The 26,101-nt window shown below is 34.8% G+C and overlaps 1 protein-coding gene across 11 annotated transcripts; it reads left to right on the top strand.

Moving 5' to 3' along the window:
• Positions 1-1,077: 1,077 nt before the first annotated feature.
• On the top strand, positions 1,078-25,790 carry LOC113107513 (prominin-1-A-like). 11 transcript variants are annotated; one of them, XR_003292667.1, is made up of 29 exons: positions 1,078-1,682; positions 5,054-5,115; positions 5,271-5,297; positions 6,133-6,338; positions 9,515-9,635; positions 9,783-9,846; positions 10,770-10,859; positions 11,431-11,454; positions 11,773-11,990; positions 13,272-13,346; positions 13,437-13,500; positions 13,750-13,758; positions 13,950-14,109; positions 14,935-15,087; positions 16,517-16,640; positions 18,164-18,267; positions 18,740-18,824; positions 18,921-19,067; positions 19,148-19,219; positions 20,251-20,343; positions 20,975-20,992; positions 21,312-21,365; positions 21,534-21,614; positions 21,881-21,949; positions 22,049-22,138; positions 22,911-23,026; positions 24,246-24,374; positions 25,039-25,075; positions 25,193-25,790. XR_003292667.1 is itself a non-coding variant. In XM_026270119.1 (28 exons), the coding sequence occupies exons 1-27, from the start codon at positions 1,433-1,435 to the stop codon at positions 25,058-25,060; spliced, it is 2,598 nt and encodes an 865-aa protein (XP_026125904.1). In that variant the 5' UTR covers positions 1,078-1,432; the 3' UTR covers positions 25,061-25,075; positions 25,193-25,790. The 11 variants fall into 11 exon arrangements, 2 of the variants coding, with proteins under 2 accessions (XP_026125904.1, XP_026125916.1); XR_003292674.1 differs by lacking the exon at positions 5,271-5,297; XR_003292672.1 differs by lacking the exon at positions 11,431-11,454.
• The last annotated feature ends 311 nt before the right edge of the window (positions 25,791-26,101 follow it).

The following is a 26,101-nucleotide window of genomic DNA, read 5'->3' as shown; positions in this document are numbered from 1 at the left end:
TTTTTTAGATAAGATCTATTATAGTTTATTAGTAACGCTTGTGTTTATGGATGGAGATCAGAAGAATTTAATCCTTATTTTGTACAGATCATGTAATATTAAAATGCTTTATCATACCCTTGATCAAAGCTGTCTTTTTTTTCTCTTTTCTGTGATGTGTGTGTGTATGTGCGTGCGTGCGTGCGTGCATGCATTGAGTTTTCTCATGATGTCTGACACAATACAGAGTGTGGTCTCTTTCTACGTCTGTCTTTCTCTCTCTCTCCGTCTCTGTTGGTATTCATGTCCATGCACACACGGCTGCACAGAGGCTTTTCAGCCGTTCCAAATGAAACTTTGGCACATTTCAGTGACGAGGACCATCAGCTAGTGTCTTGGCAGAGTCTGTATTTGCTGCTCTTCTGCTCATTTGACTCTTTGACTGTGTGAAAAGAGAATATTACTGTGTATTTCTGTAAACAATGACTGCTAGTTAGTAAAGTTGTGACCACAGTTGTCATATGTTACTGTATCTTTTTGACTGTTGAGTCTTAAGAATTTTTTATATTTTGTGGAGTACTTAATTATAAAAAGATAACATATTTCATAAATGGACATTAATAGGATTTACTGCATATGTGGTTTGTTTAACATCCATTTAAACTGGTCACACTTTATTTTAAGCTCCAATTCTTACTATTAACAAACCATTTTGCTTAAAACAGACTTTTGCCTAAATAAACTCCTAGTCTGCTGTTTTGTTAATAGTAAGTTGTTAAGTTTAGGTATTGGGTAGGATTAGTGATGTAGAATATGGTTTTGCAAAATAAGTGCAGAGTTAAAAGTGAGAACTAGTCCCTAAACTAAAGTGTAAACATTAAATCAGATTATAAATTATGATTAATAAATGTGTGATCATTTCATTGTAATGATGCTGCAATTCATTTGAATTTGTTCTAGTTCAATCAAAAAATCAGTCAAGCCAGACAAATTTACTTTTGGGGGAAGAAAAAAGGTTTTGTCACATAATAACTAACAAAAACACTATAAAGCTGAATCTGTTAATCTATGCGTTTGAACAAAAATCAACTCCTGGGGCAAAACAGCTCGACTCACTAAAGCCATCTCCAGTGCGCGTGCACTGCAGAGCAGACAGAAGAGGAGCGCGCAGAGGTCAGACAAACACTCAGCTCATCCTGAGCTCTACAGACCGGAGGGATGTTTACCATGAAGCCATCAAAAGGAAGCGGGGAATAAACGCACCAGCTGGAATATATATCTTTTCCATTATTCTGTGTTTTATTTTTTTATGTATCTCTGGTTATTTTTTTTTATTATTATTTGTATTTTTGATGTCGAGGACTAGAGAGCATTCCAAACAAATATACTTTTATCTCACTTTCCTTCCCTCCCGTTTTTTATCAAAACCTCCCTGCGTAAAGGACTGACAGGCATGTGGTGGAAAGTGGGGCTCGTGCTGGTGATGTGCTCGGGTCTCACGAGCAGCGAAGCCCGAGAGGAGCACCGGGATTCGCCTCCGCGCAACACGATGCTCAGAGCGCCCGTGGAAACGCTGGACTTTGGCTTCGTGCCGTCGGTGACGTACGAAACGCACGCGTATTATGAACCGGGTCCCATCGGTATTGTTTTCCACATGGTCCACGCGTTTCTGTACGTGGTTCAACCAAACCCTTTCCCCAAAGGTGAGATGCACACTGTCTTTGGGAACGCGCAAAAGTTGTCCACATTCTTGCGCGCGTGTTTCTGGGTGATTTCCAGATGGCAAACGTCCACAAGGACTCACAGAAGTGTGATGTAGACTTCAGATTGATGAATACTGCTGCAGGTGCATGCTTTAGTTAGTATGAGAGAAAAAAGGCGTTAACCTTTATTCCTTAAACCTTGATGGCACTTCAAGTAACACTTTGGTAACATTTCAAGGTTTTACTTGTTGCAGTGTAATTATACATATAAGTACTGAGTAATATTTATTAACAACGTTTTTACTAAACACTGAAAGTAATGGGTGTACATTAAATTTTTATTTTACATACCAGTAGTCCTGCTTTTTGCAGTAACGGCATCTATGTATTCAGTTGCTATTAATAATATGTATAAAGTATTTTTTTTGTTACTAACCATTAGTCCAGTAGTGAAAACAATTCCATTGTTCCTGGTAAGAAATGGCTATTATTAACATTTTACTTATACTGTTTATTTCATATTAGTGGATTTGTAGAAAAGTAGATATGAAACAATAGTATCTTATTTGCTACCTTTAACAAACTGTAAATGAACAAACTAATTAAACAGGTTTTCACTTCTAGTGTCTAATAAATTGTTACACAAATTATCAATAACGAAGATGATTGCCTTTCATGACATTACTTTTTAAAATAGATTTGCTATCAATATTACATGTCAAAAAAGGTCTTGTTTTGTGATTGGTTACAGTGTAATTAAACATGCACAATGTAGGAGTTTCTTCCTGAATGGACCAGAATGCAGGGTCTTTACCTATTTAAGTCCGATCTATTTTTAACCGATAATAATAATAATAATAAAAATAAATAACAATAATAATAGAAATCCAAAAACAGTGAGGCACAAATGTCTGATTTACATAGACACATACTACTAACTACTAACATAAAAATGAATGCTAGTAAATTTAAGGATTAAATGCTAAAACGGCTTGCCATAAAGATATGAATTGAAAATATATCACAAGCCACATTATTTATTGGGGCAGTGTGTCACATTTTATTGTAATTATCAATTAATAGTTTTTTGCTTTAAAGTTCTTTTATTTATTTTTTTAAAGTCAGTGATTGGCTGTTTAATGGCAAATTCCACTGTCACAACTTACCCTACACTTTAACCTTTGTGTTTTGTAAAAGCTATAAATGAAACATTGCTGGCATGCATTTTACAAGAAAATAGTTTTCCAGTCTTCAAATTTTCACATTTAATTCAATATTACTTGCTGTTTCTTTGTCATTATTTGTGACATTTTTTTTTTTTTGCATCACTATTGGCAGTAATGGTGGAAATATTTATATTGGTATATGCCTACACTGAAAAAAAAAACCTAGAGTAAAAAGTGTGACAACTAGTCCAAGTCTATTTAAGGTCAGACTGTTGGCAGGTGGATTTCTTTGTGAGGTCAGCATGTTGAGCATAGAGGAGCGCTTGTGTGTGTGTGTGTGTGTGTGTGTGTGTGTGTTTAGAGTACAATAGGATTGCATGGTTAAGTCTCTGCTGCCAAACCAATTAGCCGATCCGCTGTGTGAGTCACCTGCCCAATCAGGTAATCTGATAATCTGAGTGCCATATGCTCCAAAGGTACACGCAATGCTCCTGACAAAACATACAACCATTTAGCAACAATTCTGATCTGAAATCACAGATTTTAATGAAAATGCATCAAACACAAACCACAAACAGATATTATTCCCTCTGCAATCTCTTTACTACCGCTAAATCATTCTTTGCAGATTCTGAACTCTTGAATTTATAGAAAGGTACTCCTGATGTAGAGATGAGTCTGGATTAAACAGCAGTAACACACACATGATTCAGGTTAAAGCTTGCTATATTTCTCCATTCTGTCTGTCTGCAACTCTTTTTCCGGATTAGTCACAGCTCACAGGTTTGAACACTGTTGGACTGTGTTGTCTGTGAAGGAATAGATGGATTTATAGCTTAATATCACGACATTCATTCTGTCATTCGGTCGGGGCTTTAATCCAGGGGCTCCCTTCGTCTCAGCCCAGATAAACCTTAATATCACTGGATTTAAAAAAAACTGCGCTGTAATTGAAGGACAGGAAGATCATCACTCGGATATGTCCTACTTATGCTATTCTATCCATTTAGACGATGTGTCTTCATTTATACTGTTCTACTGCTGAAGAGAATCACCTTTTTATTCGCCTATCATCCATATTTGAGTGGCTTGCTGCATCTGTAAGAAAAGAAGGGATGGAAGGGAGAGTGTGTGAAGAGGGGGTTGAGGATTAAACAGACGAATGGGGTTTGGTAGAAGAAGGGAGGAAAAGGGGAAAGAAAGCATTAGAGAGGGAGAGCACAACTGAAATGGCCAACAGCAAGGCCAGTGTTAAGAGGATTGACCGTATGTCATTATAACCAGTGATACTCTTTCCTGTTCACACAGGATTTCTCTTGTAATGCAAATATCTGCATCCATAATTTATAGTCAAGTGATAATATAAGCACTCTCAATTATCCCATGGAGACCCGTAAAATATAACTGTAAATTCTGCTTGGATGAACAGAAAATTATATTTTATCTATACATACTACTGTCCAAAAGTGTGATCCTTTTTGTGTGTGTTTCATGTTCACCAAGGCTGCATTTATTTGATAAAAAATAAAAAATACAATACAATAAAACAATGCAATTTTAAAATATCATTACAGTTTAAAATAATGTTTTCTATTTTAACATATTTCCAAATATAATTTATTCTTGTGATCAAAGTTGTATTTGTATTTATTATTATTATTATTATTTTAACAGTATTTATTTACCGTAGGAATCTGTTGTAAATAAATGTATAATAAATTATAAATGTCTTTACTTCCACTTTTAATTAATTTAATGTTTCTTTGCTGAATAAAAGTATTAATATTCTTTAAAAAATCATGTAGGTTCTCTTTGTGTATGTTCTAGCATCTTGTTAAGTGAAGGGCTTGTTTCAGTAACAATCTCAGTCAATGCATTTATTTATTGGAGTAGACATAACTGATATCTATTGGTTACTTAATGCATATTTGTTGGTTTATATAAAGTCTTATAATAGCTATTATTTGTGTACCTACAACATGAGCATAAATATCATTCACACGTGTGTGTTACATAGAAGCAGATGGTTTGTAAGTTAACAAATGCCGACAAACTTTAGCGAGGGAATTAGCACTGAAAACAAGACTCTGTAGCCCCATGAAAATGAATTATTGTTTGAAGGGTTCCCGAATTTCTAGTTTGCAGTAATTAAAATATTTCGTTCTCTTGACCTTGTGAGCTAATCTGGTCAATTTTCTGTTGCAGATCTCATTGTTAAAATGGTCCAGCAGAACATGGGAGGAATCAAAGGGGACGATTACAAGAAGGTGTGTGTGCTTGTTTTGTGCCACACTGTATATTATATAATAAAATAAATATATGTATATTGGATTTAATAGCTTATATGTTTAAAACTTACTTTCTTTCTCTTCATCTTTGGCATGCACGCTAATGATGTCTCTTCAACTCTTTGACAACACAGCCGGAAAATGTTGTATTATTACTACAGGTGCTGTTTAATGTCAACATACTCTTCATGCACATTAAATTTTTTTTAATTTATTTTTAATGCAATATTTAAAATGTGGAAGCTTATTTCTGCCATGAGAGAAAATATAACAAATGTAATTGCAAATGTATATCTCACAATTCTTCTTTTTCTTGCAGTTCTGAGGAATTGAAAGATATAAAATCCGAATTCAAACGTTTTCTCTAGCTTATATCTCCCAATTGTACATTTTTAATTTTAACTAAATTTTAAGTTTTTGTATCTCACATTTTGGTTTCTTTTTTTCAAGCATGGAATACTTTTTTTTTTTAACTACGACTTTAGTAACTGCAACTTTTTATCTTACAATTGCTATTTCATTTAAAAAAATAAAAATTTCTCACAATTGCTGTTTCACAATTCCAACTTTTCTCCTCACAAATAAAAATCTTGCAATTCTGACTTTTATTTTAATTTTTTTATATCTTACAATTCTGACAAATCTCTTAGAATTGGGAATAAATGCACAAATCTATTTCTCACAATTTTGAGTTTTGCAGAATTGAGAGTGAGTATTGAGAATTGCGAGAAACAAAATGGCAAGAATTGTGAGATAAAACATTGCATTACTTTTTTTTTTTTAACCCATGGGGGAAACAAGCTTCCAAAATAATCAAAGTAACTGATATTCATAATGTGATAAAATTAACAAATCATTTTTACCTGACCCCTATATAAATTCAATGTTAAAACATTTAGAGCAGTTCAAGCTTTGTCGTCTTCATCTGGAGGCTTTTCTCAACAAATGTTAATAAATAGATTTAATGCTGATTGACTGCTCTCTCGTCTTCTCCAGGCGATCTACTATGAGCTGGGCTTCATATTGCTGTCGGTTCTGGGGGTGATATTTGTGCTGTTCGTGCCGGTCGTGGGCCTGTTTTTCTGTGTGTGCCGCTGCTGTGAGAACTGTGGAGGTGAGATGCATCAGAGACAGAAGAAGAACGGCGACTGCCTGAAAGGTTTCTACATGACCACACTCATCGCTACCTCTGTCTTCCTCGCGTGAGTGTAATGTTTGAAAACATTTATAACAGTCTATACCTTCCACATGCTTGTAAATGTGAATCTTAATGCATGAGAGACTAATGAGAGTTACTCATTTCGAATCTGTTCAAATTAGATTCAATTAAAAAAGGTACTTGCTTAAATTCAGCAGTTTCTGTGCATCTGATATGCTTTAATTAATTGATTATTTATATATAAAATACATCTTAATCATCTGACTGGGCGTTTTGCATAGTTTGTAGCAGAAAAGTACACATATTTGAACACATACAGTATGTGACCCTGGAGCACAAAAGCAGTCTTTTTGCATATTTTTAGCAATAGCCAAAAAAACATTATATGGGTCAAAGTTATCGATTTTTCTTTTATGCCCCAAAATCATGAGGATATAAGATCATGTTGCATGAAGATATGTTGTAAATGCCCTACTGTAAATATATCAAAACTTGATTTTTGATTAGTAACATGCATTGCTAAGAATTTATTTTGGACAACTTGAAAGATGATTTTCTCAATATATTTTATCAGATTCCAGATTTTCAAATAGTTGAATCTCAGACAAATATTGTTCGGTCCTAATAAACCATGCATCAATGGAAAGCTTATTTATTCAGCTTTCAGATGATGTATAAATCTCAATTACGAGAAATGCACACTTAAGACTAAGGTTTTGTGGTCCGTATTGCATTTACAGCTCAGATGATTGGCTCAAACGAGCAAAGATGGCAGATTTCAAATAACGATTTCGCTTATGGGGTCCTGTGCATCACAATAGCATGCTAACGGAATGGAATGCTAACTGATAGCCTTCTTCAATTATTGTAGACCTCTTTGGAGACTATAGTGCAAGGTCCTGTTATAACAGGCCAGATTGTTACAGTTAAAAGAGCCTGTTAAACATTTTATGAGATAATCATTGTCAAATTGTATTCCTGATTTGAAGTGTTATTTAAATTTCTAATTCAAACTGTATTAATGAAACACAAGACACATGATATCGCAACACACAAACACACACATGCATAACAATATACTGTACAATGCATACTGTACAATGCACTACATGCATACTATAAGTGCATATGTCAGTGTATGGGGGCCAGTTTGCATGTAAATGTGACCAGTCATTCTAGATAAAGAACATTAGAGTTATTTAGATCTAGAAATAGAATAGAGGTCACAGGTACACTGAACCACCATCATCCTCTCTCTCTCTCTCTCTCTCTCTCTGTCCTCTGTGTGATAAACACCAGCTGTGCTGCTCGACGCTAATCTAGCCTAGTCCAGGCTTGTTACTGTGTCTCTCTCTGTCTGTGTGTGTGTGTAAGTGTGCAATTGTGTTTCAAGTCAGATTTGGATAATTGTTAATTGCTAACCGATACTGAAATTTTAGGAGATAAGAGAAAATGATTTGAATAAGCAAGAGACATTTTGTGCACATAAAGTCAATCAGTTGGTGCGCAGCATTGCTAGAGAGAGTAATGCAGTGGTCTAGAATGACACACACACATTCACACATGTGACATTGATAGCCCTGAGTCTGTCCAGAGAGAAAGTCTCCTCTTTATTTCTCTACTCCATTCCCCTTTTTCTTTCTGCCTCTTTTTTTCTGTGACAGTACTGACAGCAGTTGCTTGGGTCACAATGGGCGTTTGTGCGGCATAGACTGTACTGTAAGTGTGTGTGTGTGTGTGTGTGTGTGTGTGTCTTGATGGACTTTCAATGACTTACCGAGAGGTTTGCAGTTTTTGTGCTGGGAGCAGAGAACATGACTGTGCAAATCTGCTCTGCTTCTTTCTTCACTCTTCTTTTCTCTCTCTCTCTCTGTATGGCTTCCTTTGTTAAATCACATTTCCCCTTTATTATTTTTTTTTGTCTGAGGGAAAGAGAGGGAAAGGAGGTGTTAGAGTGGAGGAATGGGGAAGGATGTTTGTCTGGCAATAATCTGTAATCAGATGCCGCGTTTGAATACATATCTGCACCACACAATTAGAAAAGTGTTATCTCTAGTTTAGTGTGTGTGTGTGTGTGTGTGTGCGTGTGTGTGTGCGTGCATTTACTGATTCACCTAGTTTTGTGTTTTGATGTGACATTTTAAAATGTATATTTGTATATATATTTACATTTTAAATATTTTAATAAATTTTTATTACACTTTAATTCAAAGGTTTAAGGTTGGTAAATCGTTTGAAATGTTTTTGAAAGTAGTTTAAAAGAACAACATTCATTTAAATTTTTTTTTTTGTAACAATACTGTGATTTTAGATCATTTTAATGCATCCTTGGTAAATAAAATAATTTATTTATTTAAAAAGACAAAAAAAAAAAAAACAGTAGTGTATTTTAATATTTATAATAAAAATGATTTTATTATATTAGGGAATATTTTAATTAATATTAATTTTTTTCTTATTTTTATATTTGTATATGATGTTTAATATATTTATTATATAATAGTAATCTGCTCTATTGCTCTATTGCTAAGGAGGGCTACAATACCTGAAGAATAATTTCTCCTAACCTTCCATTCATAGCAATGCTGTGGTTTGGCTAGAGCAGGATCCCGTATCTAGAATCATATTCATAAAATCTGTCACTTATATGTGTACTTTTTAGCTACAAAGTTTGCAAAAAGTCATTTCTGAATGAGTAAGCTGTTTGATATCTCAATATTCATGGTTCAATAGCTTGGAAACGTGCAGGTTACTTGGCTTTCCCGTAGGGTCGTAGGGGCTAAGAAGGCTTCGGAATTTGAGGACCTGTTCAAATGAAATGCTAATTAGGAAAAAACTTGATTAAACTTGGTGAGAAAAGTGCTATTTGTGTCTAGGTGTTGTAGTTTCTGCCAGAGGTGAACAAGGTCAAATTAACTGTATACTAAGCTTTAACCCTTGAATAACATTACATAAACAGCATGACAACAGCACCACACTGTGGCCGTGTGATGTAACTGTACGTCTGTGACAGCAATACAGAGCATGCATATCTGCACTTTAAATATATATATTGAAATCTCAAGCTCCCTTCCTCAGAGTGTGTAGTGTTTCCATTAAATGTAATTTCTGCACTGGCTTTAATGGTGCAAATTAAGACCAGACGGCCTAATTTACTGTAATCTACAGTTTCACCATAACAATACCTGTAAGCATATTATTGTGTTGATTTGTTCACAGAGTGGGAGTGACGATCGCTTACGCAGCAAATCAGAACATCACAAATCAGATCAAGAGCACCAGACGCCTTGTCAGCTCTAACATGAGAGACCTGAAATCTTTTGCGAACAGCACACCCATTGTAAGCCATAAACAGGTTCACATGTTGTGGTAAAATGTGTAAAGAAAGCTGAACTAACAAGTCTGCAGATTCAAAGCATGGAGACACGCACAAACACATTCACACACTTCAGCTAAATCTGCTTGTCTTTGTTCTTTTATTTTATAGCAAATAGACTACCTCGCTGCACAGTACACAACAGCCAAGAACAAAGTGTTATCAGACTTAGACAGTAAGTACTCTGTCTTTCCTCCTCATTTAATGTTGAAAAGTTTGGGGTTGGTAAGAACTCTTTTATGTTTTTGAGTCTTAAATGCTCACCATTAGGGGCGTGCAATATTTACAAAAATTATGTCTCGAAATCAACTGGAATTTCTTCTATTAGGATAATTAATATTTTTTTTCTGAGTGTGTTCTTGTGCTGGTAAATATGACACTAACAACACAGCCAGAAGTCCCTGTCTTAATGAGTGATTCGTTGAATCATTCATTCAAACGATTCATTCAAAACGGTTAAATTATTTGACGAAGCAAGTTGAGTGTCTTTATGCATGGATCATTGAAACATGATTCATTCAGAAACATTCGACTTCTGATTTGACTTTGTTTGGAACTATTTCTGTTGTCAAAAATAAAAGACAATATTGTGTCTAAAATGTCACCTAATCAATATTAACTTTTTGTTTGATGAACTGTTGTATAACATTAATATCTCACTGGCGATCATGCTCACGTGCTAAAATTTAGGAAACGGCATTGTGTGGTATTACTTAATGATATGAATATAAAAACCAAAATTAGAGATATTTTTATCATGTGTAACTCAAATTAAATGAAAATTTTAACTGATTCATCACGCAGTGATTACTTTTGGCTTTTCAAAGTGTTCTAGAAACATTATTATCAGTGCTGAATGTTGCATATTATTATTTGCTATTATAAGTTGCTAGCTAATGTTTCTGTGGGAACTCTTGATGAATAGAAAGTTCAAAATAACTTTTTTGTAACAGTGCTCATGTCTTTGATCAATTTAATACAATCTCGCTGCATTAAAAAAAAATAAAAGTACCGATCCCAAACTTTCGAACATCTTTGTACTTAATGTTGGAACTGCATTCGCAAATTTGTTCTTTTCTTGTCAATGTGGTTTATCAGATATTGGGAATCTGCTGGGTGGACAGATTCACAATCAGCTGGAGAGAGAAGTGGTGCCTGCTTTAGACAACGCTCTTCGCATGACAGCAGGTGCATAACCAGACAAATACACACTTATGGCTGAATTCACTAAAATAGTCTTAATTTTTAACATGTTGCATTTCAGTGCAATCCTGAATAACCTATAAATCTTAAAAATCTGAAATGTACATTATGAGATATAAACACTAGAAGTAAAACCTCAATCATTAGATATCAAGTCACAATTTACAAAAAATTTATATATATATATATATATATATATATATATTACAATCGTGAAATGTTACATTTTGAGATAAAAAGACACAAATAAAGTCATACAGTTGAGGTTGGACTAATTTTAAATAATTAATAATGCTTTTAGGATAAGTAAAAATAACATTATCTAATAATATGCCAAACAAACATAATATAACTGATAAAATCAATAAAGATAAACAAAAGCAAAACAGAAGTATAATAAAATGCATATTAAAAATACTTATTTAACCCATGTCTTTGATGTTGATGCTGTCACCCTCTGCTGTTTCAGCTACTGCAAAACACATTGACACACATTGATACTATTCTGGTTAACGTGTTCCTTTCTGTTTCTGTTGCTTGTGATTATGGATAAAAGTTAAAGTGGAGGGTGCTATTAAAGGTAAAAGTCAGTGTTTCACCCACTTGTTTTGTGAAAGTAGAAATTGTGGTTGTTGTTCATTCTGTTGTTGTTATCAGTCTTGTGTATGTTTTTTTTATAGCTGCCAAATGTTTTTTTGCATTTCATCATATTTCTGTTTTATATGATGAAACAAGAACCTAAAAAGCTAAAGAAAAATCTGAATAGAAGGAAAACACATTTATATTAGAAAATGGCATATAAAAATGTTCTGGTCAGTAAAGCTGTGTTGTGTGTTTGCAGTAGTGTCAGTTTTGCATGTGAGTGTGTTGTTATGAAGTATGTGTTGTGTGTGTACAGCCATGCGGGAGACCAAAGAGTCATTAGAGAGTGTGACCACATCACTGGAGATCCTGCAGGAAGGGACGGGCAGACTCCAGATCTCTCTTCAGTCTGAACGCGTGTCTCTCTCAAACACACTCAACGACCCGGCCTGCTCTAATGGAGACGTAACACACACCTGCAACACCATCCGCGGGACACTCAGCCAGCTCGTGCTCAGTGCAAACTTTCACGGGGTAACACTCTCTCACTCACACACACACACACACACACACACACACACACACACACTCACACACACACACACACACACACACACACACACACACACACACACACACACACACTCTCACACACACACACACACACACACACATACACATACAGAGACACACAGAGACACACACAGAGACACACACACACACGTTTGTTTTTGTGTAAAGTGTGTTCATCCCATAGGTGTAATGGTTTTTATACTGTACAAACTGTATATTCTATGGCCCTTCACCAACCCTACACCTAACCCTAACCCTCACAGGAAACTTTGTGCATTTCTACTTTCTCAAAAAAACTCATTCTGTATGATTTATAAGCGTTTTGAAAAATGGAGACATGGGTTATGTCCTCATAAGTCACCCTCTCCTTGTAATACCTGTGTCATACCCATGTCATTATACACACACACACACACACACACACACTCTCTCTCTCTCTCCCTCTCTCTCACACACACACACACACACACACTCTCTCTCTCTCTCTCTCACACACACACAACCAATATAAACTGTGCATGTGTGTGTATCAGGGTATATAGAATAATGTAAATTATTAGGCAATATTTAAAGGGAAATTCGTCCATTTAAATTGTTTTATGTTATGTTTGACAACAAAAAGTAACTCATACGTACAGTAGGAAGACCTGTATAATTTTCTTAAAATTCCATTTATTCATCTTATTAAGATGCATTAATTAATGCATTATTAAAATCATAAGTTGCATCTGATATTATTTAATGAACCAGAACTAACAATGCACCGTCCTATTTTTCATTAGCTTTTTTTAATACTGTAAGAAAATTGTTGCTCCTTGTTAATGTTAGTTTTTATAAAGTGCTGCCATGTTAACTTCTAACCCTGTACATGAGTTTTAAATTCAGTTATTTGTTAAATTAATATTGATATCTTTCAGTGTATAACTTTGCTGATTTTTTAGAAAGGATATATCATCCTTTTCACCATGAAATCAAATGCTTATTTATGTCGTATTGCAGTTTTTATTATAAAAGATTCATCCTTGCACATTATTATTTTTGATAAACATTTAAAATTCATCTAACCTTATGGTCTTTCATCAAAAACATTAACAATCAGAAAAAGTTCAGTGCAATTTCTGGTTCATGCCAAAAGTAAAAACCAGTAAACTTTAGTTAGTATTCTACTAACTTCTACCTGTACATTTAAGCCTAAAGGTTTAATTATTTAACATATAGTAACTCCTGTGTTTCATCCAACAGTTGCCTGATGTTGAGGCACCTTTGGCCAGTCTGGATGCTGTGCTTCAAACAGACCTCAGTGATATCGTACAGAAGGTCAGCTAGGTCTCTCATTATCATGACGCCACTAGAAGTCTCCTGTAATGACAGTTCTTCACCAGCTTTTCTTCTTGTTGATGTCTTCAGGGCTACTCTTCTTTTAACGACACACCGAGGTTGATCAGAGAACAGACAAAAGAAATTTTGTCGGGTGAGTGCATTTTTATTCATCTGTCTAGCTCTGTCCCAAAACCTGGGGTGCTGCCTTGCTGCCTACATAGGGAATGTTGCTTATGATGCCTTAATGTGCTGCCTTCATAAACTCGTTCATCTCAAGCATCCTTCTGTACTATTATAAGGCCTACAGCTTTCTCTGTTCTCTCTCTCTCTCTCTTTTCATGCTAACCTCATTTCCTCTCTGAAAATGCATGTGGGAACCTGTCTCTTGTTAAAAATGAAGCTTTACCCAGTAAGTGTTCCTCAAGTGCTGTGTTTCTTCAACTTAAGCCTAATCCTCACCGAGATGTTTTAGTGCCAGACGTGATACTCTTTTCATTGGGAGATCTATCTAAAAAGATATATATTTCTGTCTTGATTTACATATTTATATTTCATCCTCGTTTTCACAAACTCATCTCTCTCTCCTTCTGTCTGTTGAAGAAGTGAAAGGGCTGCTGGATAAGTCTGGTGGAGAGATAGTTGCTTTCACAAAGATGTTCCCGGTTGAACATGCACTTGAGAACTTCACAAAGTTCCTGACAGAGAGCCAGAAGAATATTGAAGCGTACTATCCTCAGATCGACCAGCTGGACTTCTACAGGTAATGCTTACTGATGCGACAGTGCCACACACATAATAAAGAGAAACCCAGCTCTTATGAGAGTCACAGCCACAGAATTCAAGACCACGCTTAAGATTAGGGAACACATTCACTATTAACTACGACTTGTGCCTCAAGAAACTCTTAATTTGCTGCTTATTAATAGTTAGCAAGGTAGTTGTTAAGTGATCTAATATATGCTCATTAATATGTGCTTTATAAGTATTAATAAACAGCCAGTATGCTAGTAATATGCATGCTAATAAGCAACTAGTTAATAGTGAATAGTGTCTAAAGTGTTCAAAGAGGGACAACTACATTTACATGAAATGCTAAAGATGTGTGCAGAACCAAAATGAACTAGTTATATGTGACATATTTAAAATAGCAAAATATTCATGTATACACAACTATTCAAAATATTTTTTAATGCTTTTGGGAGAAATCTGATGTGCTCGCCAATGCTGAATTTATTTGGTCACAATTACAGCAAAAAAAAAAAAAAAGAAAGCATTGTGAAAAGTACTCTTATATGCTGATTGTGCTCAAGAAACATTTATTATTAGCATCAGTGTTAAATTTGGTCTGTTGGTTTTGGTGAAAACCGTGATTTTCCAGTTTTCGGGATTCACTAAAAGTTCAAAAGGACAGTGTTTATGTGAAATTGAAATGTTTTATCTCTGCTGTCACTTCTGATCAATTTAATGCGTCCTTAGTGAATAAAATAATTAATTTCTGCAAGCAAAATAATCTAGTTGACAACAAACTCAATATTTTGCAGACGAATGCGGTGTATACTGTTTATTTCTGTGTTTGTGTTTCTAGATGGATTGGATGTGTGGTGATTTGTTGTATGGTCGTGCTGGTTCTGACTTTTAATTTCCTGGGTCTGTTGTTTGGATCATGTGGTTATGATAAAAATGCCACACCAACCACTCGTGGCTGTCTGTCCAACAGCGGAGGAAACCTACTGATGGCGTGAGTTATCAGGACAACACCCAAACAACACACACACACTCTGCCTGGCCAAAAAAAGTTGCAATTTGGACTTAAATAAGCAGATGCTTGAGACTGTAGAACCGGATTATTATTGCAGTGATTAACTCTTTCCCCGCCAGAATTTTTTTTTAAAGTTGCAAGCCACCGCCAGCGATTTTGATAATTTTCACTAAAATTGATGGCTTCCAATATGAATATTTAAATATGCAATACACCAAACATCAAAGCCTTTACTTAAAAAAAAAACAAACACTTAAAACACTTTTTTTTTAATCAACACTTGAATATAGCTAGGTTGCATAAGAATTTATAGTTTTGAGCAAAGAGGTGAGAAGATTAAATGTTTATCAAAACTACATCTGGATAATTTTCAGTATGATTATCAAAGCATAAATCTAGTAAATCACTTCCATCAACACCTCAAAAGCTTGCACAGACATACACCACTTCCTGGATAAACATTTTATTCTGTAACATCATGCAACTTTAATTTATATGCTGTCTATTGCTGATGATCGCATTATTTATCTTATGCATCTGTTTACATCAGAGATCGCTAGTTTTTCTGTCCTTTTCACGTTTTTGTTTAGTTTTCGAGGTTTTGTACTCGTTCAGAAGATGTGTAATAGCGCCCCCGAGTGTATAACAGTGAAAACACGAAAAGCCATAAAAACTCATCAATGACTGGGAAGCGTTGTCTTCTAAATGATAAGATAACTCATCAATTGCAGGTTAATAATGAATATGTTTCTGGCATGTACTGTAGCATGTTTGGCAATAATTATTTTATCCCTAACTGATGCAGTGCATACCTTTTTATTTCCCAAACAACCATTGGGCCCAAGCTGTGAAATAGGGGTTCAGTGAGCATGAGGAATTGTTTTCATGCATGAATTGTCACCACAAGAGTCCTGAGATGAACCCTATTGTACATATTTAGGATTTTAGCAATGCAAGATCTCGGCCAAAACACTTGATGGAAATTTATGCTGTGATGTTGCATGATATTATGGAAACATTGCCACAATGAATGCACAACATAAGGATAAAAAAAAAAAATAATAATAATTTTTAGCCTGCTGGATTTTTGAAGTGTCATTCTGGAATATGGTTATGGTTATGTCTTCCTACATGGTTGTTTGAGAAATGAAGTGACACAAATATACAACATGCCAGAAACATTTTAATCGATGCAATAATGATTCAGTCCTAAAATCTTACATATTTGCTTATTTAAATCCAGATGATGACTTTCTTTTTTTTTTGGCCATGCAGGCAGTGTATACAATAACACTTAGCTTACATTTCAAAATATTTTAAAGTGCATAAAAAAAGATTTGATAATAGCTAAAAGTTAGATGCTATTACTAATATTCTTTTACATTTTTGTGGTTTTGTGTGTGATCAGTTCTGTTGGCTTCAGCTTCATCTTCTCCTGGGTGCTCATGGGAGTTGTAGTCACCTCGTTTATTGTTGGGGGAAACGTAGAGAAGCTCGTTTGCGAGCCGCTGGCTAACAGACAGATTTTTAAGGTACTTGTACACTTCTCTATGATAAGAAACAACAGCTGAACTAGTTGATTGTATGTTTAATAGTACATGACTGCTTATGTTTATACAAAAAAATAAAACTCAAACTACTAAGGGTAAATCAGCTATCTTGGTTCACATCATGTAATTAAAAACTCTGTGTAGTTTTTGGAAGGGAGAAGAGAAACAGACCAGTATAATCTTACATAACTCACACAACACTAGAGCCCTTGTATTTATGTTAAACTGTGGTTAAGCTAGAAGTGTGTGTGTGTGTGTGTGTGTGTGTGTGCGTGTGCTTGAGCAAAAGTTTTTGGATTGGGTTGGAAATTCTTAAAGGGACACTAAGTAGGAATTACTCCCATCTAGTGGTGAAATTGTATTTTGCATTCAAACTAATTTTGCTCTCCAGCGCCTCGCTTTTTCAAATGCGCGTTGCATCTACGGTAGGCGATATGTACCAAAAAGCTTTGACGGGATGTCTTCTAATAGCACTTCGTCGAGTTTTCCTTCAGGTGAACAGGTGTGTTATTTCAAACAAACTGCAACATGACCATAAACAAACGAATGTTACAGTATGAATTACTGACTGTGGAAAACATGAAATATTGTAATTAGTAGTTATGTCTAATTTATTCGTTATATTTTCTGAATAATGTGCATTGTTAGATATAAAAAAATATTGTAATATAGATTGTAACACTGACTTACCTGTCGAGAAGAAAACTGGCCACTTCAGCGTCTCTTTTGAAATCTTTATCCAGCATTAGCTCTTTCCACCTAGAAAAAGCTTCCCCGACATTAACTCTTGTTTTCTGTAATCTACGGTCACGTTTCCTTTTACGTTCTATTTTTGACTGTTTTGGCGACGATGTTTTCTTCTCCTGTGGCGCGGCATATGTATGGTCCATAATAAGAATGCAATCCAGACTTTTAAACTTGCCGGTGCAGTTTCAAGCGCCTCTCACTGCTCTGCACCTGCGTTTCTGGCTCTGACCGAAAACGCGCTGTGGAAACGCGTTGGCTTAGTACTTTTTGTCCCTCTCTGCTATTATAGTTTTGCAAGATGGCGGAACTACATGGAAGCCTCCGTCGACCTACCTGTCCCATGTATATAAAGATAATAAATTCTTCATTTACAAGGATTAGTTTAAACATTGGCATAGGTATTTGTACACCATTGAGGGCATATTTATGAATAAAAATATTGATTTTAGATAATAAAATACCTAAAAAGTTACTTATTGTCCCTTTAAGTAAATTCTTAAGTAAATCAGGGTTAATTTCAGATCAAAGCATTTACACATAAACACTTCTATATAGGACCTTGAACACACTTAAAAGATCCAATCTGTGGCATATGGTTTGTACGTGAATTTAATATCTTTAATATTAAATGAATAGCTCTTTATTAGTGATCCACAGAATAAGGAAAGTCATACAAGTTTTAAACAACTGACAGAATTTTAATTTTTTTAAATGACTTTTTGACAATTCAATATATATATATTTTTAATGCTGATCAGATAATCGACACACCATATATGGTCCATCCTGCCAAAAAGAACTTCCTTCCTGGGATGCTGTTCCAAGATCCAAACATCGACCTCACTGTGGGCAGTATGTACAGGTAAGTTTGTGAGCAAAGATCAGTGCTGGAAGTCACGTATAAGTAGTTGATCTTAAAGAGATGCATCACTTCCTCACTCTCAAGTTCTTCCAAATCCATAGGATTTTCCTTCATCTTTAACACAGAAATGAAGATATTTATAATGAAACCTGAGAGATTTCTATTCCTCCACTGAAAGTCCATTCTACTTCTGAAAGTTTACAGAGACAATTTAAATGCAATCCATATTAATCGAGTGATTAGGTGCATGCACTTTCAACGGAGGGACAGAAATCTGTCAGGTTTCATAATAAATATCTTCATTTGTGTTATGAAGATAAAGAAAAGACTGGGTGTGAAATGACATGAGGGTGAGTAATTGATGACAACATTTTAGTTTTTGAGTGAAACATCCCTTTGATGATTTATTAGACACACTATTTGCTCGGTGAGAAAATGTGTTGATTTGCTTCTCTCTGTTTCTCTTACTCAGAGATTGTTATGAGAATCACGGTTTGTATTCAGCGCTGCAACTGGAGACCAACTTCAACTTCAACAAGTTTCTCAATGCCACAGTGGTGCGTGAAGAGATTTAAGAAAGATAAAACCTATATATCTACAGACTGAACACGATATCAGTTCTTTAACCATGTGTCTGTGTGATTTCTCAACAGTATAACCTGGAACTGACCGAGATATTTAACAGTGTGAGTGTGGATCTCCAGGGGATGCTGCTTCTGGAACAGGAGGGCAAAGATAACCTCATTGACTTTGCTAACACAGGCATTGGAGAAATCGACTATCAGGCTTATCTAACCGAGGTAACCAACACGCTCTCATAGTCACTTACGGGCACGACAACAACAACAAGACATTTTAATGATACTTATTTGATTGACAGGTGAATAAAGGAGTGACAGTTGTGGATCTTTTGTCCTACGCAAATGAACTTGAAGCTCAAGCAGAACAGCTGGTGAGATTAGACACATTAATCACTCATTAAATGTGAAGATGTTGGCTGTTCATTAGGTTAGATATTATGTATTAATCTGCCAGTCTCTGGAACATTTTGGAGATCTCCCTTCCAGTGTAGAGAGACACAAACACTGCATTCATGAAGTGAAAACACACAGCTACAGGATGTGTGCAGCTCGGGGGTCTTTTACTGAGTCTTTTTGGCGTAAAATGTAGTTCTGAGACATGAGCCTGATTGTTAATAGTTAATATAGTTTGTCATTAAATAATTAGTCAAGTTCTACCTGTATTACAGCAGAAGGATATTTAATCCTTGACCTAGACATTTAAACTTATAATATAAAAAAGTATTCTAAAATGTGTTAACACTTTATTTTAAGGACTGATTTACACTATTAACTACACTAGTTGTTTATTAGCATGCATATGACCCATTGTTTATTAGTACTTATAAAGCACATATAAATGCATTATTCTGCATGATCATATTTTAGATCCTTTAATCCTTAACTTAACAACTACCTTACTAACTATTAATAAGCAGCAAAGTATGAGTTTACTGAGGCAAAAAGTCTCATTTAATAATAAGTTAATAGAGAAAAATGAACCTTAAAATAAAGCGTGATGTAAAATTTAAAAACTTTAATATATAGTCTTAACAAAAAATGAATAAACTAATTATTTCTATTTTTATCACATTATTTTTCATATCAATTTACAGAAATGACAGCTGCTAAAGTTGTAACACCATTTCCAACGATATTGCACTTATTAAACAGTGTTTAGTTGCATTTGTTTAGGCTAAAATAGCCTTAGATTGTAGCATCTTGCATGCTATTCCAAAGAAGTAAAAAACTTTCAGAAAATAAATAAATAAATAAAAATACAAAAGTGACAGTTCTTAATTCTTGTGATGCATATACGTCCACTGCTAATTTTTAAATTAAGTAATTAAATTAAATAAAGTAGTGATCTAGTTTAAAAATCTACTTTTTCATTCTGTTTCTTTTTCTGAATCTTTTTTTTTAGCCACGTGGGGCTCTCGAGAATGCGCTCAAGGGTCATGCCAGCAGCATCAGACAGATCCACAAAGAACAAGTGGTGCCTATGGAACAGGCCATGGTAAAACAAACACACACACACACACACACACAAAAACACACACACAAAAACACACACACACACACGCACACGCACACACACACACACACACACACACACACACACACACTCACACGCACACACACAGACACACACACACACACTCAGACTCACACACACACACACATACACACACACACACATACACACACACACACACACACACAGAGCATCACATAGACTTCTATCTTTTTACATACAGCTGCTTATAAACACTATATCCTAAATATTTTAACATATCCTAAATACATATTTACATATGATGATGTCCCTAAAAGGAGGTTTTTATAAGATTTTGTTAATTTCAAGGTTCATATCCGGGTCCTAAAATATGATTAAGTAACATATGTATGCAAACAAACACACACTCACACACAAACTTGCATATATGGTTTGCAGGGATTCATAGGCATAATTTTTTTTATACTGAGCTATAATTTTTCACAGTTCATTTGTTTGAGCTAATATTTTCTATCCCCTAACCCGACCCAACCCGAAAACATTTGTCATTTTTAGTATGTTTTCAAATAATTTGTTTTATGAAACTTTATTCTAAGTTGTATCCTTTATTATTCTTTTAATGGAACCAAAGAAATTTGTGAAAGCAAGGGTAAGCCAACAGTTGGTATTGTGACGTGATAATCCAAAAATGAATGTACTTCAGTTCAGTTGTGTTCTGTACACGTTTGTGCTTGCATGTTTGTGTAAGTGCTCTTTTTAGCTCTTTTTGTGCTTGTGCTGTGGGATTTTTCAGCGACTGTAATAATGACATAGATAATGGGTTCAAAAGAGCACACTTGTGCCTGATGTACTCTAAACTAGAATCAGAGACACCAGTGACTCTCTGAGGCTCAACCAGATTGTAAGTGATTTATATGGTATTTTATATTTATTCAAATAAAGAATGTGTTTTTTTTTTTTTCTTGTAGGGCACTTTAAGTCAAAGCATCAGACTGCTTCAGAAAACATCCAGAGAACTACCTGTAAGTCCAGTAAATACACAGAGATATATGTGAATCTTTCTATTTACTGTAATTAATGCCACTTGCAATCCAATGACATTTATACATGGTCAATAGAGGATAAGTTGTCCAAATTGAGTTATTAACTATGTGAATAATTATGTCATATTTCTTACATTTTCCCTCTAGATTAAAGTGACAAATGTCTTGAATGCCATTGAAGCAGCAGAGTACCTCATCGCCAACAACGCTTCACATGTGGTCAAACAGGTACAGATATTTATATTTAATTTATTAATCAATGAGTCTATTCATTTACTTATTTATTATTACTTATCAATTGAACCACGTGCTGAAATCAAATCATATCGCAGAGTTTTTTTTTCTCAAGCAAATTTATCGTATTTTAAAGATGTTTAGTTTTTTTTTTTTATTACCGGTGAAGAAAAACTAATATTTTAATAGGTCAGTTATTAATGCTCTGTTTGTATGTTTTACTTAAAAAAATAAATAATTGTTTTGCTAACATGTCACAGGAGGCTGATAAATTCATTAAGAAACTTCTGGGATATTTTTCACAATATACGGAGTGGGTCAAGCATTCTGTGAGTATGCTAAGATAAGAAAAGTCCAGCATTTTCTTAAAGAGTCATGCAACACTACAACTAAATCAGTTTTACTCATGCATGCCTCTGTATGCACAGCTGGACATGGAGGTCGCCCAGTGCAAGCCCATCAGCAACATCATTGACTCGCTGGAGATCGTTGGCTGCGGCTTCGTTGTTGACTCAGTGGTAAGATATACAAAACCACTGTAACACATACAAGAACACACACTCATGAGACAGACTGGATATCTCATGAACGTGCAGCATATGCATGAACGTCCCCAACACACACACACACACACACACACAGAACAAGATCGTCAGTGTTCACACTCTGAGAATGTTATTGCAGTGTAAATGCTTGTGTGTGTGTGTGTGTGGTCTGAAACCATGACCTTACAGAAATAAACACTCCAGAGGAGAACACACACTCACTTTAACAGAACTATGTTCTGTAATTGGGGATTGCCCAAGCTCTGGCTTCTGTTGTTAAATTAAAGGGACAGTACACGCTCTCTCAGTCTTTTTCCATGTCTGTTTTTTTTTTTTGGGATTGAAGACACTAGGATATGTTAGAATACTCATTTAACAATACTCTATTAGACAGGAGTCAAATGGACTACTTTTATGGTGCATGATACATTTTGTTTAACATTATTTGATGAATAAAAGGTTCATTTCAATAGAAAAGCATTTATTTAATATAAAACATTTTGTAACATTACAAATGTCCTTACATGTATTTTCACTTTTGATCAATTTAATGCATCCTTGTTGAAAAAAAGTATTATTGTTTAAGTATTAACTTTTGAATGGTAGTCAGTGTACTGTCATAGGTTAATTTCTTTATATATGTTAAACTAAAGCATATGCCAAAATGTGTTCATAAATGCCTATATATAAGATTAAGACAATTCTTTATATGAGCTGTTTGTTGTGCTTGTTGTGTGTGTTTCAGAACATGTTCTGGTTCGGTCTGGGAGGATGCTGTTTGTTACTCATTCCCAGCATCATCATTTCTGTAAAACTGGCCAAGTTCTACCGCAGGATGGACACCGAGGACGTCTTTGATGAGTAAGTGAACACATACAGTACCTGCTGAGTTTAGACTGAATCACCACTGGATTGCAGCATATGTCATAACTGTGAAGTGAAATTTGGCATTTTAAAATGGTTCGGCATCAAATTCAGAACTGCAACTAAACTGAAAATCTTTACCAAGATTCAAGGAGGACTGTCACTCCACATGTGTTTGAAACAGCCTCGATTTCTTCTTTTGAGAGTCATCTTGTGTCTCGTATATCCTCAATTCCACTCTTATTTTGCACATTCTGATAACAAACCACTTCGGTTTTCTTTTTACATTTATATTACTTTCCATCTTATCATTGCACTTTTGAAATCTCAGATACCTTAAATCTTTATAAATATTTTTTTTGTGAAATTATGTCACTCTATAAACTAATTACATTCAATCATACATCTCATGCTACATTTACAAGCAACTATTGTTTATATTCCCTGTTTAGTTTGGATGTTGTTATCAGTGGTTATCATAGTGAGTCTTTATATGGCATAAACAACCCCGTGATGAGCAGGTAGAGTTTATTCCACCACTTCATCTCTGCATGATTAAATCAATTAATTAAAGTCAATTGTGTGCATGAATGTTTTTATGAGTATATGTACAGTATGTATGGACCCTTTTCACAGACTGTGACACATTTCCATTATTATTAATATTGTAAATCTTTTCTAAATGTTAAATTAACAAAACTATACTTTGTGGTGCATCATCTTGGCATTGCATTAAAGAAAACAAAGTAACACTGTGTTTCTAATACAAGCTGCAGGAGTGACATCTTTCTCTTATTATTTGAAAAAATGCATGATATGACCAGCTGATTTCACATATTTTGGAATGCACTTCAGAATGTAAAACTCTGGTTAAGGTTTTTTTATTTGTATTTTTTAACATATAAAATAGCACGTATTTCTGTAATTGTATTATTTCATTGGTCCACGTATGAGAATATTTGCATGCATTTCTGTGTTGGTAGATACCCCAAAACCGATTTATCTGTTTTCTATGATTCATTACAAAATTTGAGAGTTTTTTCTAAAATTTCGGATTAAATGAAATGCACGCAAATAGAGAATATTGAAATAGCATGACATCTGTATCCCAGCATGCATCCCTTTCCTTACAGATCCTCTGGAGCTAAACAAAAGATGCTACATTGAGTTTAGATCTCAATTCCAAACTTTCAAAATGCACCTGGGTTTTTTTCAGCTATCCATCCTATGACACAATGAGGTGGTATCCTCGGGCCTCAGCCCCCCCAAGACAGCCTGACTGGTGACACAGATACACACACACACACTTTCACACGGGGTATGCAACTGTGCATGCATCCTGCAGGTACAAAACCTTTCAGCAGCTCATCAGTTCGCCCTTTATTGACCTTTTCTGTGTTTGCATTATTTCCATACGTCTCCTCTGCAAACACATTCATTCAAGTCAGTGTTTCCTACTCATCCTATGTCTCAACTGACATCTCAACTTGAACTTTTCTCACTTTGTATTCATTCATGAGCCGCTATCGTTCTCTTAAGGTATTCGTTTTCCATCTTTCCACTTTTCTCTTTTCTCAAACATGTTTCATCATCCCATATTCTACACAGTCTTGTGGATGTTTCATATAGTCACTTTCAGACTCTTCTGCTGGTGGGCGATCTTTGAATCCTTTTGAGAAAGTATTTGGATTCAGATGCTTATTTATTTCCCGTTGAGCAGATTATGTCTCGAGCTCCATCATATCAGTTGAGGTGTTTACATGGACACTTTGCAGTCCGATCGAACATCAGTCCAATTCTAAACAGATTATTTGTGTGCATGTAAACATAGATATGTATGTAATCTGATCATTCACATTTTCTTCCAGTAACATGTGCATGTAGCTTTGCATGATTTCAATCTTCAATCTTTGATTCAGTTATACCTTACAATTCATCTTTGTGTAATTTAATGAATTGGAAATATTTCTCTGAGGTTTTAGTGACATTTTCTTCTTTTTCTTCTACAGCGGTGCTGAGAACTGGAGCTAAAGAGCGTTTAGTAAGGTAAGACAATCACATCCTATCGTATCTTACATCACCGCAAGCTTTCAAGGCTTTAATGCATTTTTTGAGTCTAATTTTATATATTTTTTAAATCAGAAATTGTCTTTCTAAATTCAGATTCCATGGACGACAACCGAAGATGGAAAAAAGGGAATCTAATCTGTGAAAATCAATCTAGTTTCTTACAATAAAACATACTTGGACCTAAACTAAAGAATACCACGCTTATTCCACACACAGTTTATTGTACATGGTACAGCAATGTGTTCTTTTTATACACTTTCAACGTGTTTTTGAAAGTTTTGTATGTATTTTGTTAAAATCTGTTTTATAAAACATGTCCTTTAGACATAATTGTGGGCACATCTAAATTTTGTAATGGTCTTTTTAACATTTGATATAAAGGGGCAAGAAAGCTCTGCGATGTCAGTCTGTGTACTGTTGCTTATGGATCACGAAACGGTGTTTCTGAACCAAACATCTCAAGTTTGAAGGACAAAGCAGATTAAGTATTTACATAGAAAAGTGGAGCACTTCATTTATCATGTTAACTTTTCAGTTCTTCTGCGCAATGTTACTTTTAGTACATTTTATTGTTCAACAACCGAATGTTAGCTTCAGAAATGTTTCTTAGAGAAAATTATGAAAACTATGTTGAATGCACTGGAAAAGTCTTAATGTCTTAAAAGACAAATAAAGCTGATGTCCTAAAAGACTGATTTTTCCTGTTTGAAATGTCAGTACGGTTGATACAAGACATTAATTACACCACTAAAAACTCAGTTAATGTTTTTTTGGTTGTTGTCTTTTTCTTCTTTTGAGTGTCTTATGTATTTGATTTTGTGTTTACATCCATACAAGAAACTGAAAATAGTTGAATATGTCCCGTGTGTAATGTACTGTAATTTGTTTAAATACAGGTTTCAGTACAGTATACAGTGGCAATACAATTCCACTAAGTTCTCTATTGTACAAACCAAAGGTTTCTTAGGTTAAGATGAGGTTATGTTCCAAATCTGTTATTGA

This window comes from Carassius auratus, chromosome 1 (genome assembly GCF_003368295.1).
Source record: "Carassius auratus strain Wakin chromosome 1, ASM336829v1, whole genome shotgun sequence".
In the NCBI taxonomy this organism is placed as follows: Eukaryota; Metazoa; Chordata; class Actinopteri; order Cypriniformes; family Cyprinidae; genus Carassius; species Carassius auratus.
The sequence above is the reverse complement of the archived record's forward strand: the minus strand, read 5'-3'. Positions and strand labels throughout refer to the sequence as shown.

What these genes read in the sequence shown, in the direction of transcription:
- LOC113107513 (XM_026270119.1), top strand. Translation starts at nt 1,433, where the DNA reads ATGTGGTGGAAAGTGGGGCTCGTGCTGGTGATGTGCTCGGGTCTCACG. An exon ending in ACTGTGGGCAGTATGTACAG is followed by an intron (nt 18,268 to 18,739) that starts GTAAGTTTGTGA and finishes TCTCTTACTCAG; the next exon opens with AGATTGTTATGAGAATCACG. An exon ending in AAGCTCAAGCAGAACAGCTG is followed by an intron (nt 19,220 to 20,250) that starts GTGAGATTAGAC and finishes CTTTTTTTTTAG; the next exon opens with CCACGTGGGGCTCTCGAGAA.